We start from the raw sequence: 17,500 nt of genomic DNA, 5'->3' as shown, positions 1-17,500 counted from the left end.
ACAGTGTGTCTATAAGTTTGCAACCCATGGCACTGTAGCTAATCTCCCTGGGCGTGGACGTAAGAGAAAAATTGATGAAAGGTGTCAACACAGGATAGGCCGGATAGTGGATAAGCAGCCCCAAACAAGTTCCAAATATATTCAAGCTGTCCTGCAGGCTCAGGGAGCATCAGTGTCAGTGCGAACTATCCGTCGACATTGAAATGCTATGGCAGGAGACTCAGGAGGACCCAACTGCTGACACAGAGACATAAAAAAGAAAGACTACATTTTGCCAAAATGAATAAGCCAAAATCCTTCTGGGAAAACGTCTTGTGGACAGATGAGACCAAGATGGAGCTTTTTGGTAAAGCACATCATTCTACTGTTTACTGAAAATGGAATGAGGCCTACAAAGAAAAGAGCACAGTACCTACAGTGAAATATGGGGGAGGTCAATGATGTTTTGGGTTGTTTTGCTGCCTCTGGCACTGGGGGCCTTGAATGTGTACAAGACATCATAAAATCTGAGGATCACCAATGGATTTTGGGTCGCACTGTACAGCCCAGTGTCAGAAAGCTGGGTTTGTGTCCGAGATCTTGGGTCTTCCAGCAGGACAATGACCCCAAACATACGTCAAAAAGCCCCAGAAATGGAGACAACAAAGCGCTGGAGAGTTCTGAAGTGTCAGCAATGAGTCCAGATCTAAATCCCATTGAACACCTGTGGAGAGATCTTAAAATTACTGTTGGGAAAAGGCGCCTTCCAATAAGAGACCTGGAGCAGTTTTTAAAGGAAGAGTGGTCCAACATCCCGGCTGAGAGGTGTAAGAAGCTTATTGATGGTTATAGGAAGAGTGGTCCAACATTCCGGCTGAGAGGTGTAAGAAGCTTATTGATGGTTATAGGAAGAGTGGTCCAACATTCCGGCTGAGAGGTGTAAGAAGCTTATTGATGGTTATAGGAAGAGTGGTCCAACATTCCGGCTGAGAGGTGTAAGAAGCTTATTGATGGTTATAGGAAGAGTGGTCCAACATTCCGGCTGAGAGGTGTAAGAAGCTTATTGATGGTTATAGGAAGACACTGATTTCAGTTATTTTGTCCAAAGGGTGTTCAACCAAATATTAAGTTAAGGGTGCCAATAATTTTGTCCAGCCCATTTTTGGAGTTTGGTGACATTTATGTCCAATTTGACTTTTTCTCCTCCCTTTTTTGGTTTTGTTCCAATACACACAAAGGGAATAAACATGTGTACAGCAAAACATGTGTTACTGCAATCCTTTCCTGTGAGGAATACTTCATTTTGTAGAAAAATTTCAGGGGTGCCAACATTTACAACCATGACACTGTATATGTATGTGTATATGTGTCTGTATGCATATATAAGCTCAAATAACAATTTGGATTGTAGAATAGAGGTGGGGGGCGAGGGAGATGACAAGTTCAGATATTTTGAACTTTAGCTCTTGGGTTTGTGTACAGAGGAATAATGTCTCATGTTATTAGCCTAGATAATGTCAGAGGACAGATGAGTCATGGTAAAGAAATCTCATACTGAAGCTCTCCAATACGTCACTGATCTTGTCAGTAAAGCTTATAAACCTTTTTGTTTTGAGGCTGAAGCCTTGTTTTGTATGAATTAGTTGGTCTTTCTTTAAAACTTTTTTTCCCTAACAGTTGTGCTAAACGTAAGTATTATATAAAGATGTGAAGATAATAACGTGAGTAATTCCTTTAATAGGTATCAGCAAGTCAGAGGAGCCCAGCACTGGCCGGCAGCTCATCCCGCATCCTGGATAACATGACTAAATTAACAAAGAAAACTCCCATGGCTGCAAACCAGTCTGCAAGCAAGTCCGATTCTCTGGTCATTAAGCCTCTGGCTCCAAGAGCAAAGTCTAAGCAGGTAATGATCTGATCTGTAGGTTCCTAGTCCAGGTAATAGACTGTATAGCGCTCTTGAGTTATACTGAGTATTAGGGATCGACCGATTATCTGTTTGGCCGACATTATCGGTTGATATTAACGATTTTGGACGTTATCGGCAATTACCTTGCCGATAATGCACCCACCACCGCCCCCGGCCAGAGACCGCCGCCGCCCCATTGCCTCCCCCATCCCTGATTTTATAATTACCTGGGCCTGGGCTACTTCTGGCTCCTGCGGCGTCCTGTGTTACGCTGTGCGCTGCGCAATGACGATTGACGTCCTCAACGTCCAGAATATCGGTATAAGTTATTGGCTATCGGCTCTAACCTCCACAGGGTATCGGTATCAGCCCTAAAAAATCAATATCAGTCGATCCCTACTGAGTATATGTATAAAATACTTTTGAGGTACGCTCTCCACTTGTTGGCCAAGACAGTGCCTCCAGCTGTTGCCAAACTACAACTCACAGCCTTTGGCTGTCTGGACATGCTGGGAGTTGTAGTTTTGCAGCATCTGGAGGTACCCTGCTTGGAAAGCACTGGGCTAATAAGATGTCCATTGCCTACACCACATAGAATTGAAGTTCATGGGAACACCTTCACCTGGAGACAAATAGGCAATGGTTTTAATTTACCAACACCGTGCGTCAAGCAGGCTCATTACCATATGTGAATAAACAGTATTTTCTGGAAAAAAAAATCAAATTTGACAACTTAATATTTTTCAGGGTCAGGCTACATTATTCCAAAATACCCAACCCAAATCCACTGCAAAGAAAATGCAAGAAAAGGAAAATCCCACACCACAGCCAATTCAAGAGAAAACTGAACCTAAAAGGTAGGATTTGATGTTTTTGGTTCCCCCATCTCCACCTCTAGTCCTTCTCAGTTTTATAAATATACAATATCGGGTGTCTCTCTGTTCCTTACAGTTATGTGTAACAACAAGTGACGTGGTTTGCCTTGGAACAATTATTTGGATGCAGAAGGATGTAAATCCTGCATTCCCATTGGCTAGACAACACCCCTGGAGAGACCCTCCTCACAACCTTTGCCTTACTTTAGAGGCCAGGTTATTGAGCTGCTGTATGCGTCTATGGCTGTGGTCTCCAGAGTGTGGACCTCCAGCTCTTGTAAAACAAGGCAGTGTTTCCCAACCAGTGTGCCTCCAGCTGTTGCAAAATTACAATTCCCAGCATGCCCGGACAGCCAGCGGCTGTCCGGGCATGCTGGGAGTTGTAGTTTTGCAACAGCTGGAGGCAGCCTAGTTAGGAAACACTGGACTAAACATGCTGGCAGTTGTTGTTTTGCTAAAGCTGGAAGTCCTAAATTTGGAGACCACTTCTGTTCTTTAAAGGGGTACTCCCCCCCCCCCCCCCCCCTTTTTATTTATTTATTTTTTTATCAACTGGTGCCAGAAAGCTAAACAGGTTTGTAAATTACTTCTATTAAAAAATCTTAATCCTTCCTGTACTTTTTATGGGCCGTATACTACAGAAGAAATGCTTTTTCTTTTTGGATTTCTCTCATGTCACGAACACAGTGCTCTCTGCTGACCTCCGCTGTCAATTTTTGGAACTGTCCAGAGCAGGAGAAAATCCCCATAGCAAACATATGCAGCTCTGGACAGTTTCTAAAATGGTCAGCAGAGGTCAGTAGAGAGCACTGTGGTCATGACATCAGAGAAATCCAAAAAGAAAAAGCATTTCTTCTGTAGTATACAGCCCCTAAAAAGTACAGGAAGGATTAAGATTTTTTAATAGCAGTTATTTACAAATCTGTTTAACTTTCTGGCACCAGTTGATTTAAAAAAAAAAAAAAAAAGTTTTCCACGGGAGTACCCCTTTAATTCCTTCAGGAGTTTACTAAGACTGCATTTGCCTCAAACTCCAGACTTCTGCTTCTGTTCATAAACATGGCAATTGTATTCACTTTTAATAAGAAACAGATTTTTTTTTGGCTCCACGTATAATAAATCCATATAATTAGAACCGCCTGTCTGTAGAGTGACAAGAAAATATTAGCAAAACAGGAACATCAAAGGCAAAAAGGAAAAATCATCTTTGCGTATTGCATCAGCAGGAATGTTGAATACGCTTATACAACGATTCTGGTCAGCTCCGGTTTACATCATGTTCATGGCCTTTGGTTAACTCCCAACATATATGTTTAACAGAGGCCATGACAGATGCCATACAGTAGCACAGGTCACTCATAGGTACTCAATATTATTAAAAGGGGTACTCCGGTGGAAAACAATTATTATTATTTTTTAAATCAACTGGGGCCAGAAAGTTAAACAGATTTGTAAATGACTTCTATTAAAAAAAATATTAATCCTTCCAGTACTTATCAGCGGCTGTATGCTCCACAGGAAGTTCTATTCTTTTTGAATTTATTTTCTTTCTGACCACAGTGCTTTCTGCCGACACCTCTGTCCATGTCAGGAACTGTCCAGAGCAGGAGAGGTTTGCTATGGGGATTTGCTCCTACTCTGGACAGTTCCTTAAATGAACAGAGATGTCAGCAGAGAGCACTGTGGTCAGGCAGTAAGGAAATTCAAAAAGAAAAGAACTTCCTGTGCAACATATAGCAGCTTATAAGTACTGGAAGGATTAAGATTTTTTTAATAGAAGTAATTTACAAATCTGTTTAACTTTCTGGCACCAGATGATATGTATATATGTATTTTTATTTGTTTATTTATTTTAACAGGGGTTGTCCATTGAGAAATAACTGATTGCCTATGTACAGGATTGTGGCATAAGGGTCTGATCATGGGAAGGGGGGGGGGGGGGGGATTCAACCACTTGGAGCCTTATGGTCTCCAGGAAAGTGCGCCTGGCTCTGAGAGCGAACCTATGTTGGCGATGGCACATGCTCCATTCATTTCTATGGGAGCGCTGGAGATGCACGATTCCTGTACTCGGGTATCGTCTGCTCTCCCATAGAATAGTATTGAATGGATTGCGTGCCATCTGCAGCACGGTCGCTTTCTGGGAGCCAGGTGCCGTTTTAAAAATCAGGAGGGGTCCCAGTACTCGGACCCCCAGTGAATCAGACACTTATCCCTTATACTGTGGACAACCTGTTTAACTGGCCAGGTGTTAAAACCAAAAGTAAAAATGTTTTGCTACAGAAGCCTATGGATACATTTAGTGTTACATTGGTTGTTTTCCTAACGTTTACTGTAAGGCTGGGTTCACACAGTTTTCATGGCTTCATTTTGGTCAGTACTTTTACCAAAACTGGAAGTGGGTCCAAAACACAGAACTAGGCGGCCAGCTGGGACGTGAAGCGCATTTCACTAGACTATAGCCAGCGTTTGCAGCAGGACTCTCAGGATCTAAACTTTTGACATGTCAGTAACCCTTGTAATAACTACAGTTATTTTTGCAGCAACAATATGTCGCAGTTGCTTCTCCACAAGTGACATTTAAGTTTGGTCTATATGTACAATGCTCTTCATGATCTCAATTTACATTGCAGATCTAAAACTGGCTTCCAGCTATGGCTGGACGAGAACCGTCAGAGTATCTTGTCTGAGAATCCTGAACTCGATGAGTCTGAAATTATTAAGGAGGGCATGAGCCGTTTCAGGGCACTGACTAATGAAGACAGGATGGTAAGTGACGTATATCTTGAGGTCATGATAGGTGGTGAACAGAAAGTCAAACTTGCAGCCTTTATGTCTGTGTTTTCCAACCAGTAAGGTTCCAGCTGTTGCAAAACTACAAATCCTAGCATGCCCCAACAGCCAAAGGCTGTCGGGGCATGCTGGGATTTGTAGTTTTACAACAACTTTAGGCACGCTTTGGGAAACACTGCTTTACTTGTATGCACTGTGGGTTGACTTGTGAAGTGGATTGTAAGAGCTCAGTTTTGGAGATAAGTCCAGATGCAGTAGATTTCACACTGCACATCCACAGCTGTTAACAATTTAAAACAAATGGCTGGGTTTTTCAGCATTAAAGGGGTACTCTGCCCTTGGACATGTTATCCCCTATCGAAAGGATAGGCGATAACATGTCTGGCTGCTGGGACCCCCTGCGATCCCTGCGCCGGTGCTGCTGTGTTACTGTCATGGAAGCCTGGGGCTTCCGTGACGTGACGCCCCCTCTTAATGTCTATGGAAGGGATGTCAAGACTAGTCAATAGAAAAAAGGAGGTATATCAGCTTACCCAGTCGTATCCAAGATGCAAGGAATCGTGGCACAATACACCTGAACCAGCGGGAGCTTCGGATGAATCTCTGAGGCCAAGTCCTCAGGTGGAGTAATCACAGAGAAGGAAAGGAAGTTCCGGCTCCCAAGGCTGGGTAAAATTCCAAGTTTATTTCTTCATATTAAAAAAAAAAAAAAAAAAAAAAACTGTCATGGAAGCCTGGGGCTTCCATGACGTGACGCCCCCTCTTAATGTCTATGGGAGGGATGTCAAGACTAGTACACAGCAGTCATGCCTCCTTCCATACACATGAATGGAGGGGGCGTGGTGGCTGTGATCGCTAGTTTTCTGCCCGAGTTCTCTCCGTGCACCAGATGACTAGGCTACTGTGGCGGAGATCGTAGGGATCCCCAGTGGCGGGACTCCTGTGACCAGATGACTAGGGTTATCTATGGGATAACATGTCTGATCACAGGAGTCCCGCCACTGGGGATCCCTACGATCTCCGCCACAGTAGCCTAGTCATCTGGTGCACGGAGAGAACTCGGGCAGAAAACTAGCGATCACAGCCACCACGCCCCCTCCATTCATGTGTATGGGAGGAGGCATGACTGCTGTGTACTAGTCTTGACATCCCTCCCATAGACATTAAGAGGGGGCGTCGCGTCACGGAAGCCCCAGGCATCCATGACAGTAACACAGCAGCACCGGCCCAGGGATCGCAGGGGGTCCCAGCAACCAAACCCCCGCGATCAGACATGTTATCGCCTATCCTTTGGAAAGGGGATAACATGTCCAAGGGCAGAGTACCCCTTTAATGCTGTTTAGTGGTATATATATATATATATATATATATATATATATATATATATATAATCAACTGGCTCCAGAAAGTTAAACAGATTTGTAAATTACTTCTATTAAAAAATATTAATCCTTTCATTACTTATGAGCTGCTGAAGTTGAGTTGTTCTTTTCTAAGTGCTCTCTGATGTCACATGTCTCAGGAACTGTCCAGAGTAGAAACAAATCCCCACAGCAAAATTCTTCTGCTCTGTGCAGTTCCTGAGACAAGCAGAGAACACTGTTGCCAGACAGAAAAGAACAACTCAACGTCATCAGCTCATAAGTACTGAAAGGATTAAGATTTTTTAATAGAAGTAATTTACAAATCTGTTTAACTTTCTGGAGCCAGTTGATAAATAAAAACATTTTTTTCCTGAATAACCCCTTTTAAGCCCCCATGTGCTGGGAACAGAACAGAACATACTGCAGTTCATAAGGTAAAATCCAAAGCAAAATAGTCAAGTAACACATGCAGCATCTGGACCTGGTGTCAGAGGTCAGTCTGGTGCTGGGTAATAACTTAATGATTAGATTTTTATTTAATTTTTTTAGCGTTTCTGCAATTGGTTGATGTAACACAAAAATTAGTTACTCAACATTAGCACCCGGCTAATGTAGATCTTTATTTTGTGTTGTGCCAATATTCCACTTGCTCTACAGTACAGAGATTGGCATCACTCACACCTGTCCCCAGATGGCGTCCCAATCTAATTTCCTTATCTCATATACTCACAGCAGGGACAACTAACCAACGCAGTTAACCCGAGGATGTGTTTGTGGTATGGGAATAAATTCACACGAACGGTCCTATTAGAGAGCTGCCTGAGCGCTGATTGACAATTTACACCGGGCAATTATTGGAAGATCGATTATTTTTGTGGCCATTCACTCTCCATTGTGGGCAGAACATGACCTGAGCGATGTGCTCCGACAAATTATAATTTTTTTTTATGCCCACATAAAAGTTGCCATCAGCCGCCAAATGAACGTTTGATAACAGGGCGATAAATCTTCTGTAGTGGAGCTTTAAAGGGGTACTCCGCTGATCAGTGTTTGGAACAAACTGTTCCGAACATTGGAGCCGCCGCCGGGAGCTTGTGACGTCATAGCCCCGCCCCCTCATAATGTCGCACAACTCGCTCCCTCAATGCAAGTCTATGGAAGGGGGCGTTTGTTCCAAACGCTGAGCAGCGGAGTACCCCTTTAAAGGATTTATCCGGGTTAAGTGAAACATGGTTACTTTGTTCCTGGAACAGCACCATGCCTGTCTATATGTTGTATCTGGTATTGCAGCTCATATCTACTGAGATGTAACGTAACCTTTGGTCAAGTGTGGGACTGTTAGACCAGTGTTTCACAGCCAGGGTGCCTCCTGCTGTTGCAAAACTACAAATCCCAGCATGCCCAGACATCCAAAGGCTGTGGGAAACACTGTTAGAGGAAAGAACCATGTTTTCCTAATTCTGGACAACCCCTTTTTTCTCCATGTGGATGTTGATATAATTCAAATCCAGGACCCCAATGTTACAGCACTAGCCCCCTTAAAACTTCTGTTAACATTGGCCCCGGGGTCTGTTGTTCAGGCCCCCCAAACTAATCTTTAGAATGAGCTGGGAGACAGATTCTATAGTAAGTCTATGGAGGCCTTCTCTTCCAGGGAAAAGAAAAGCTCAGCCATGTGTTTCTCCTGGGTTGTACTAATTCTCACCAAAGCTTTGACATGTCTGTATACATTTTCAAATGACATGGACACTTTAATTTTCTGAGATTGGCAAAGATTTTTACGGGGTTCAACAGTTTTGGGGGGCGGGGCTATGACATCACGAGCTCCCGGCTCCAGCGTTCGGAACAAAAAAAAAAATGACCCAGTTGAAGATCACCATTCTACAGGAACAAGACACACCATGGGGGTATTTTTATATATTTTTTGGGTTTGTTTTACCCTGTTTTTTGCCGGTAAATTGCCAGCACTGGCTGGCGATTTATCTATTGAAATTTTTTTATTCTTTTTTATTTTTGCTAAATGTTTTTGCCCAAACACTCAGCCTGGACATCACTAAGAAACTTGTCTATATCTCAGCTATTTTGCTATTTATGAAGAACGTGCACCTCTATGATAAATGTGGGGGAAGTACACATGACGTACGCCCAGAAAAACAGGGGTATAAAGAACTTTATTTACACAGACAATGATAAATTCTCCCCAGTGTAATTTCTAACCTTTTATATAATTTCCTCCCTTTAGATCTGGACAGAAAAAGCTAAAGGAGACGACTCCGCTGACCTAAAGAAGAGGAAACGAGAGGAACAAGAAAATAGAGAATCTCATGAAGGTCCAGATGGAGACGCAGCCGAACAGAATGCAGCCTCTAAAAAACGCAAACCTTTCGAAAACTCGACAAGTAACAAGCTTTCAGCATTTGCATTTAAGAAAGACTGAGGTAACCTCTAGATCAGTTCTGTGAATTGTTTCCAATAGCCGGTGGCCCTTATTCTTGAAGATGCTCGGTTTATACTCTTGTCATTGTGTGACTGACATCTTTCTGTATCAGGGATAGAGGTGCCATCTTCCTTCACCAACGCCAAGTGGTGAAATCTCATTGGCAAGCACTGTCATTACTGCACTCCTGTGAAAAACGTAATGCAGTTGCTTTGTGGAGAAAAACTTTTAGCACTATGAAATGGTAAAGAATACATTAAAACAGTACTTCATACCCTAGGATTGTGCATATATGCATTAAAGTGGAACTCCAGTACTTAACATCTTATCTCCTATCCACAGGATAAGGAATAATTACGTGGCTGATCATGTGGGGTCCGACCCCCGCCATCTCCTGCCTGGCGCCCCGGCTCTCCTCATGGATAAGCAGTTAAAGGGGTTCTCCGTTGAAAAAAAATGTTTTTTTTCAAATCAACTGGTGCCAGAACGTTAAACAGATTTGTAAATGACTTCTATTTAAAAATCTTAATCCTTCCTGTACTTATCAGCTGCTGTATAATACAGAGGGAGTTCTTTTCTTTTTGAATTTTCTTTCCAGTCTGACCACAGTACTCTCTGCTGACACCTCTGTCCATGTCAGGAACTGTCCAGAGCAGGAACAAATCCCCATAGCAAACCTCTCCTGCTCTGGACAGTTCCTAATATGGACAGAGGTGTCAGCAGAGAGAACTGTGGTCAGACAGAAAGGAAATTCAAAAAGAAATTAACTTACTCTGTATTATACAGCAGCTGATAAGTACTGGAAGGATTAAGATTTTTTAATAGAAGAAATTTAAAAATCACCAGTTGATAAAAAAAAAAAATAAATAAATAAATAAAAATTTCCACCAGAGTGCCCCTTTTAAGTACCGGAGTTCTCCTTTAAGTGTTTACTACAGTAAGCAGATTCTTTAACACAGTGCATATCTATTGATGAGAATACATACTGTAAGGCAGCATTTTCCAAACGGCGTCTCCAGCTGTTGCAAAACTACAACTCTCAGCATGCCTTCGGCTGTCCGGGCATGCTGGGAGTTGTAGTTTTGCAACAGCTGGAGAAGACACTGTTTGGATAACACTGCTGTATGGCAGTGTTTCTTAACCTGTAGCTCTCCAGCTTTACAAACTTTAACATATGGTGCTTGACATTTTACAGCATCTGGAGAGCCACAGTTTTTGTGGAACACAATTTTATACATGTATTTCGCATCATATCCACAAAGAAGCAGAAGCGGCACTCCAAAATCACAACAAATCGTGGTTTATTCACTCATCTGTGTAAGGCGACGTTTCGGCTTATCCTTAAAGCCTTTCTCAAGCATGCTTGAGAAAGGCTTTAAGGATAAGCCGAAACGTCGCCTTACACAGATGAGTGAATAAACCGTGATTTGTTGTGATTTTGGAGTGCCGCTTCTGCTTCTTTGTGGATATTACATTGGGGGTAGGTCTGCCCCCGAATGCTGAGCACCCAGACGAATCTTGAATCCTGAGCCACGGTGCTCCTCCTTCCTCTTCTTTGTGTATTTCTCATCATAGATATGGACTATGTAAGCAGGTACAGGCGAATCAGAAACCAGGGTCCTTCTCTTTACCTCTTAAGGAAGGTGTTCCAACCAGGGTGCCTCCAGGTGTTGCAAAACTACAACTCCCAGCATGCCTGGACAGCCTTTGGCTGTCCAGGCATGCTGGGAGTTGTAGTTTTGAAACATCTGGAGGCACCCTGGTTGGGAAACACAGTCTTAAAGGGTTACTCCACTGGAAAACTATATATATTTTTTGAATTTTTTTTTGTTAAATCAACTGGTGCCTGAAAGTTAGACAGATTTGTAAATCACTTCTATTAAAAAAATCTTTACCCTTCCAGTACTTTTAGCAGCTGTATGTTACAGAGGAAATTCTTTTCTTTTTGAATTTCTTTTTTTGTCTTGTCCACAGTGCTCTCTGCTGACACCTCTGTCCATTTTAGGAACTGTCCAGTCAGCATATGTTTGCTATGGGGATTTTCTCTTGCTCTGGTCAGTTCCTATAATGGACAGAGGTGTCAGCAGAGAGCACTGTGGTCAGACTGAAAAGATATCCAAAAAGAAAAGAATTTCCACTGTAGTATACAGCAGCTGATAAGTACTGGAAGGATTAAGATTTTTTAATAGAAGTCATTTACAAATTTTTTAACTTTTTGGCACCAGTTGATTTAAAAAAAAAAAAGAAAAAAGTTTTTCCACTGGAGTACCCCTTTAAGGACTTGATCACAATAGATGGAGGGCTTATGCCATGCAGAGTCTCCTCTATTACACACTGAGAGCCCTAAGATACCCATTCTTTGGCAGCAGGGCTAGACTCCTTTTGTGAAGTTTGGTTATACTTGTTCTCTGTAAACTACATTTGTCTTTGTTTTATTGTAAATGTTATTTCATACCTCACAGTTTAATTGTGTTGTAAATAAAGTTTCATACAAGTTTACCTTTACTGGGCTCGTGTGTTACGTACAATGAAGACTAGAAAAAGATTTTACGGTGAGTACAATACTCTTTTAGGCTATTACTTCAATGTTTGATGAATCTAGAGCAGGGTTTCCCAACCAGGGTGCCTTCAGCTGTTGCAAAACCACAACTCCCAGACAAAGGCTGTCCGGGCATGCTGGGAGTTGTAGTTTTGCAACAGCTGGATACACACTGGATTGGGAAACACTGCTCTAGGTTATCAGGGGGAAACCCTTCATTTTTTTGTGTGTAATATTTCAGACTTGCATGATTTCACTTTTATTTACTATAGGGACGCACAGGACCATCTTTTTCTTGGTAACCGTTTCCAGCCATATATTCACATAATTTTTTGGGGAAGGTAATAAAGAGGTTGGGTATTTCTGAATCAATAAAGCCACACCCCTTTCATGGGTTTTCTCGTGACTGTGAAAATCTAGATGTTTTATTTTTTTGGTGCAGGCACAATTGTAGCACAAAACCCAATAAAAACAAGTCAGGAACACAATAGTAAATCAGGGCCACTGTGTGCATGCATTACACTACTGATCCTGAGTTATATCCTGTATTATACTCCAGAGATGTACTCACTATTCTGCTGGTGAGGTCACCGTGTACATACAATACATTACTTATCCTGTACTGATCCTAAGTTATATCCTGTATTATACTCCAGAGATGTACTCACTATTCTGCTGGTGAGGTCACCGTGTACATACATTACATTACTTATCCTGTACTGATCCTGAGTTATATCCTGTATTATACTCCAGAGCTGTACTCACTATTCTGCTGGTGAGGTCACTTTGTACATACATTTTAGTGCAAAGAGTTAGTGTACGTTAAGACATTAGTGTCCGACCGCTGGGATGAGTGAAAAATGTGACCATAGCTTTCCTTACTTGCTCCATTTCACTTCGGGATGATCTTGTTTAGTCTACCCGCAGAGGCAGGCTGTAAAAGTGGATCACAGATAGCACTGAACAGTAATAGCAATCCACAGATTGCTATAAATGATCCCCTATGGAGACTTAAAAAAAAAAAATAATAATCTTAAATGGTTAAAAAGAATAAAAATGAAATAAAAAAAAGCCCCTCTCCCTATTTTACAAACAGGTGGAAAAAAAATCCTTAAACATTTGGTATCGCTACCTGCTTAAATGTCTGAACTATTAAAGGGGTAGTCCAGTGCTGAAAAACTTATCTCCTATCCTAAGGATAGGAGATAAGTTTCAGATCGCGTGGGGTCCGATCCTGCGAATGACGAATCTATAAAACGAAAAACAGGGAACCTCCAGCTGTTGCAAAACTAAAACTCCCAGCATGCCCGGACAGAGTAGGAGCAAATCCCCATAGCAAACCTATCTTGCTCTGGACAGTTCCTGACATGGACAGAGGTGTCAGCAGGGAGCACTGTGGTCAGACTAAAAAGGAAATTCAAAAAGAAAAGATCTTCCTCTGGAACATACAGCGGCTGATAAGTACTGGAAGGATTAAGATTTTTAAATAGAAGTCATGTACAAAACTGTTTAACTTTCTGGCTCCAGTTGATTTAAAACATTTTTTTCCAGGGGAGTACCCTTATAAGCAATATAACAGAACAAAAACCTATAGAAACCCTGAAATTCTTAGATCACAGGCATGCGTCAAATCCATTGTGGTTTAGAGTGAGGCTCTATAGCAGTGGTCTCCAACCCGCGGACTTCCAGATGTTGCAAAACTGCAACTCCCAGGAGTTGTAGTTTTGAAACATCTGGAGGTCCGCAGGTTGGAGGCCACTGCTCTATAGGATAGATAGCTGAAAGTTATGGGCAGGATGTGCCCTTACGGGATGGGGGAACTAAGATGACCTATTGCACCATCGCCCATAAACATTTAGTTCTTATTCTACCTCACTAAAGTATGTTCGTACAGATCAGAATGCCGACTTTCCACCTTGTCATTGACTGATGAATCCTTGCCTAAAGACGTCTGAGCCGAATATTAAGAATATTTGAAGCATCGGATGCCTCCACCTATTTCCCACATCCTGATTTATCCCGGGTTCACACCACGTTTTTGCAGTACAGTTCCCGTATCACATTTTTGATTTTAAAAAACGGATTCCTCAAAACCTGACTAAACTGTATTAAAACGTGTGGACAAATTTTAATCCATATACGGTTGAAAAAATTATGTCCGGTTGCATCCGTCTTTTAAGAAAAACAAAAAAGTACGTTTTTAACTTTTCATTCCATTATGAATAATGTTTCACTTGTTTGATTGAAATTCCAAGAAAAAAAACTGCAAAGTCAAAAAACATAATGAAAACCGGATGGAACCGTACGCACATACGGTTCTGTACGGTTCCCATTGACTCCCATGTTAAAAGAAACAAAACAAAAAACGTATATGGTTTCAATACGATTTTTCACCCAGACCAAAAACCGTGGTAGGCTACAGTTATAGGTACAGGTAAAAAAAAAAACTGACAAAACTGTACAGGATGCAAAACAGACACAACCGGATGCATCTTTTGGCATATACGGTTTTCAATACAGTTCTGGACGGTTTTCAAATTGAAAACGTATACCGTAGCTGTATTGAAAACACGTGGTGTGAATCCGGCCTCAGCCTGTGCCCTGTGTTCCAAAGATGGAAGATTTTACCAAGTTGCTTGATTCCATGGAAAAGCCTGCAACGTTTAGTGTCATGTGTAATACCTATTTGTAATACCTCGATTGCTTGAATAAGCAGATGTAGCAGAGCTGTATTTGGAATAGATAGCTTGCGTGCATAGGGATAATTCAGCGGTATTAGTTACAACTAGAGATGAGCGAACTTAAAGTAAATTCGATTCGTCACAAACTTATCGGCTCGGCAGTTGATGACATCCTGCATAAATTAGTTCAGCTTTCAGGTGCTCCCGTGGGCTGGAAAAGGTGGATACATTCCTAGGAGAATCTTTCCTAGGACTGTATCCACCTTTTCCAGCCCACCGGAGCACCTGAAAGCTGAACTAATTTATGCAGGATAAGACATCAACTGCCAAGCTGAGAAGTTTGTGACGAATCAAATTTACTGTAACTTCGCTCATCTCTAGTTACAACCATATAGAAAAATAAGCGGTACTGAACTGCAAACACAACTCTGTTTAGCATTAGACGCGCGCCCGGAGGATTACACTACATCAGGGTTTTTAAAACAGTGTGTTTTGCAACAGCTGGAGGCACACTGTTTGGGAAACACTGCCTTGAAATATAATTTACAGACTTCTCCATATAAATTAATGAACGTAAACATTAAGATCACATTGCATGCGCCAAATCCATTGTGGTTTAGGTTGATGCTCTATAGCAGTGGTCTTCAACCTGTGGACCTCCAGATGTTGCAAAACTACAACTCCCAGCATGCCCGGACAGCCATCGGCTGTCCGGGCATGCTGGGAGTTGTAGTTTTGAAACATCTGGAGGTCCGCAGGTTGAAGACCACTGCTCTATAGGATAGAACACATGACTGCTTTGCATTAAGGAACACAAGTGATTCCAGGAAGAATATATTTAAGAAATTATACTTAGAAATGGGATACACCAAGCATGCAAAGCAAAATCGCATTTCAAGGATCCCGTATTTATTGTGTTGTTTTTTTCGTTCAATTGTGGTTTACCAAAATTCCTACATAGAAATGGAAAAAGAGTTTTTACTGCCTGCAGCCCCTGTTAGAGGGAAACAAACTGCTATATTATTGGGGAACAGTATGCACTCGGCTCCCTCTAGTGGTGACAATGATGGAGTGTTGGCTACATTTATGCCAGGGGATTTGAAGCTCTGTATAGAGGATAGAAGGATATGAGAGAGAGAGAGAGAGCGATGATAGATAGATAGTCATGGCGGTAAATGTTGGCACCCCTGAAATTTTTCTAGAAAATGAAGTATTTCTCACAGGAAATGATTGCAGTAACATGTTTTGCTATACACATGTTTATTCCCTTTGTGTGTATTGGAACTAAACCAAAAAAAGGGAGGAGATAAAGGCAAATTGGACATAATGTCACCAAACTCCAAACATGGGCTGGACAAAATGATTGGCACCTTTCAAAATTGTGGACAAATAAGATTGTTTCAAGCATGTGATGCTCCTTTATACTCACCTGGGGCAAGTAACAGGTGTGGGCAATATAAAAATCACCTGAAAGCAGATAAAAAGGAGAGAGGTTCACTTAGTCTTTGCATTGTGTGTCTGTGTGCAACACTAAGCATGGACAACAGAAAGAGGAGAAGAGAACTGTCTGAGGACTTGAGAACCAAAATTGTGGAAAAATATCAACAATCTCAAGGTTACAAGTCCATCTCCAGAGATCTAGATTTGCCTTTGTCCACAGTGCGCAACATTATCAATAAGATTACAACCCATGGCACTGTAGATAATCTCCCTGGGCGCTGACGGAAGAGAAAAAAATATGAAAGGTGTCAATGCAGGATAGTCCGAATGGTGGATAAGCAGCCCCAAACAAGTTCCAAAGATATTCAAGCTGTCCTGCAGGCTCAGGGAGCATCAGTGTCAGTGTGAACTATCCGTCGACATTTATATTAAATAAAACGATATAGCAGGAGACCCAGGAGGACCCCACTATGGAGGAGACCCAGGAGGACCCCACTATGGAGGAGACCCAGGAGGACCCCACTGCTGACACAGAGACATAAAAAAGCAAAACAAAATTTTACCAAAATGAACTTGAGTAACCAAAATCCTTCTGGGAAAACGTCTTGTGGACAGATGAGACCAAGATAGAGCTTTTTGGTAAAGCCCATCATTCTACTGTTTACCGAAAACGGAATGAGGCCTACAAAGAAAAGAACACAGAACCTACAGTGACATATGGGGGAGGTCAATGATGTTTTGGGTTGTTTTGCGGCCTCTGGCACTGGGGGCCTTGAATGTGTACAAGACATCATAAAATCTGAGGATCACCAATGGATTTTGGGTCGCACTGTACAGCCCAGGGTCAGAAAGCTGGGTTTGTGTCCGAGATCTTGGGTCTTCCAGCAGGACAATGACCCCAAACATACGTCAAAAAGCCCCAGAAATGGACGACAACAAAGCGCTGGAGAGTTCTGAAGTGTCAGCAATGAGTCCAGATCTAAATCCCATTGATCACCTGTGGAGAGATCTTATAATTACTGTTGGGAAAAGGCGCCTTCCAATAAGAGACCGGGAGCAGTTTGTAAAGGAAGAGTGGTCCAACATCCCGACTGAGAGGTGTAAGAAGCTTATTGATGGTTATAGGAAGAGTGGTCCAACATCCCGGCTGAGAGGTGTAAGAAGCTTATTGATGGTTATAGGAAGAGTGGTCCAACATCCCGGCTGAGAGGTGTAAGAAGCTTATTGATGGTTATAGGAAGAGTGGTCCAACATTCCGGCTGAGAGGTGTAAGAAGCTTATTGATGGTTATAGGAAGCCACTGATTTCAGTTATTTTTTCCAAAGGGTGTGCAACCAAATATTAAGTTAAGGGGCCAATAATTTTGTCCAGACCATTTTTGGAGTTTGGTGACATTATGTCCAATTTTCTTTTTTCCCTCCCTTTTTTGGTTTAGTTCCAATACACACAAAGGGAATAAACATGTGTATAGCAAAACATGTGT

The 17,500-nt window shown here is 42.0% G+C and overlaps 1 protein-coding gene and 1 long non-coding RNA gene across 2 annotated transcripts in view; one reads left to right on the top strand and one right to left on the bottom strand.

The window, feature by feature from the left end:
• Nucleotides 1-9,867, top strand: part of WDHD1 (WD repeat and HMG-box DNA binding protein 1) — a 64,752-nt gene extending 54,885 nt beyond the window's left edge. Inside the window, exons 23-26 of the mRNA XM_056547076.1 lie at nucleotides 1,721-1,885; nucleotides 2,636-2,745; nucleotides 5,397-5,532; nucleotides 9,163-9,867. Coding sequence (XP_056403051.1) covers nucleotides 1,721-1,885; nucleotides 2,636-2,745; nucleotides 5,397-5,532; nucleotides 9,163-9,357 — 606 coding nt within the window. The 3' untranslated portion in view covers nucleotides 9,358-9,867. The remainder of the gene's footprint in view (nucleotides 1-1,720; nucleotides 1,886-2,635; nucleotides 2,746-5,396; nucleotides 5,533-9,162) is intronic.
• The window catches only part of LOC130295849 (uncharacterized), a 59,069-nt gene that overhangs the window by 21,834 nt on the left and 19,735 nt on the right, over nucleotides 1-17,500 (bottom strand). The window lies entirely within an intron of this gene.

This window comes from Hyla sarda, chromosome 11 (assembly GCF_029499605.1).
Source record: "Hyla sarda isolate aHylSar1 chromosome 11, aHylSar1.hap1, whole genome shotgun sequence".
Taxonomy (NCBI): domain Eukaryota; kingdom Metazoa; phylum Chordata; class Amphibia; order Anura; family Hylidae; genus Hyla; species Hyla sarda.
The sequence above is the reverse complement of the archived record's forward strand: the minus strand, read 5'-3'. Positions and strand labels throughout refer to the sequence as shown.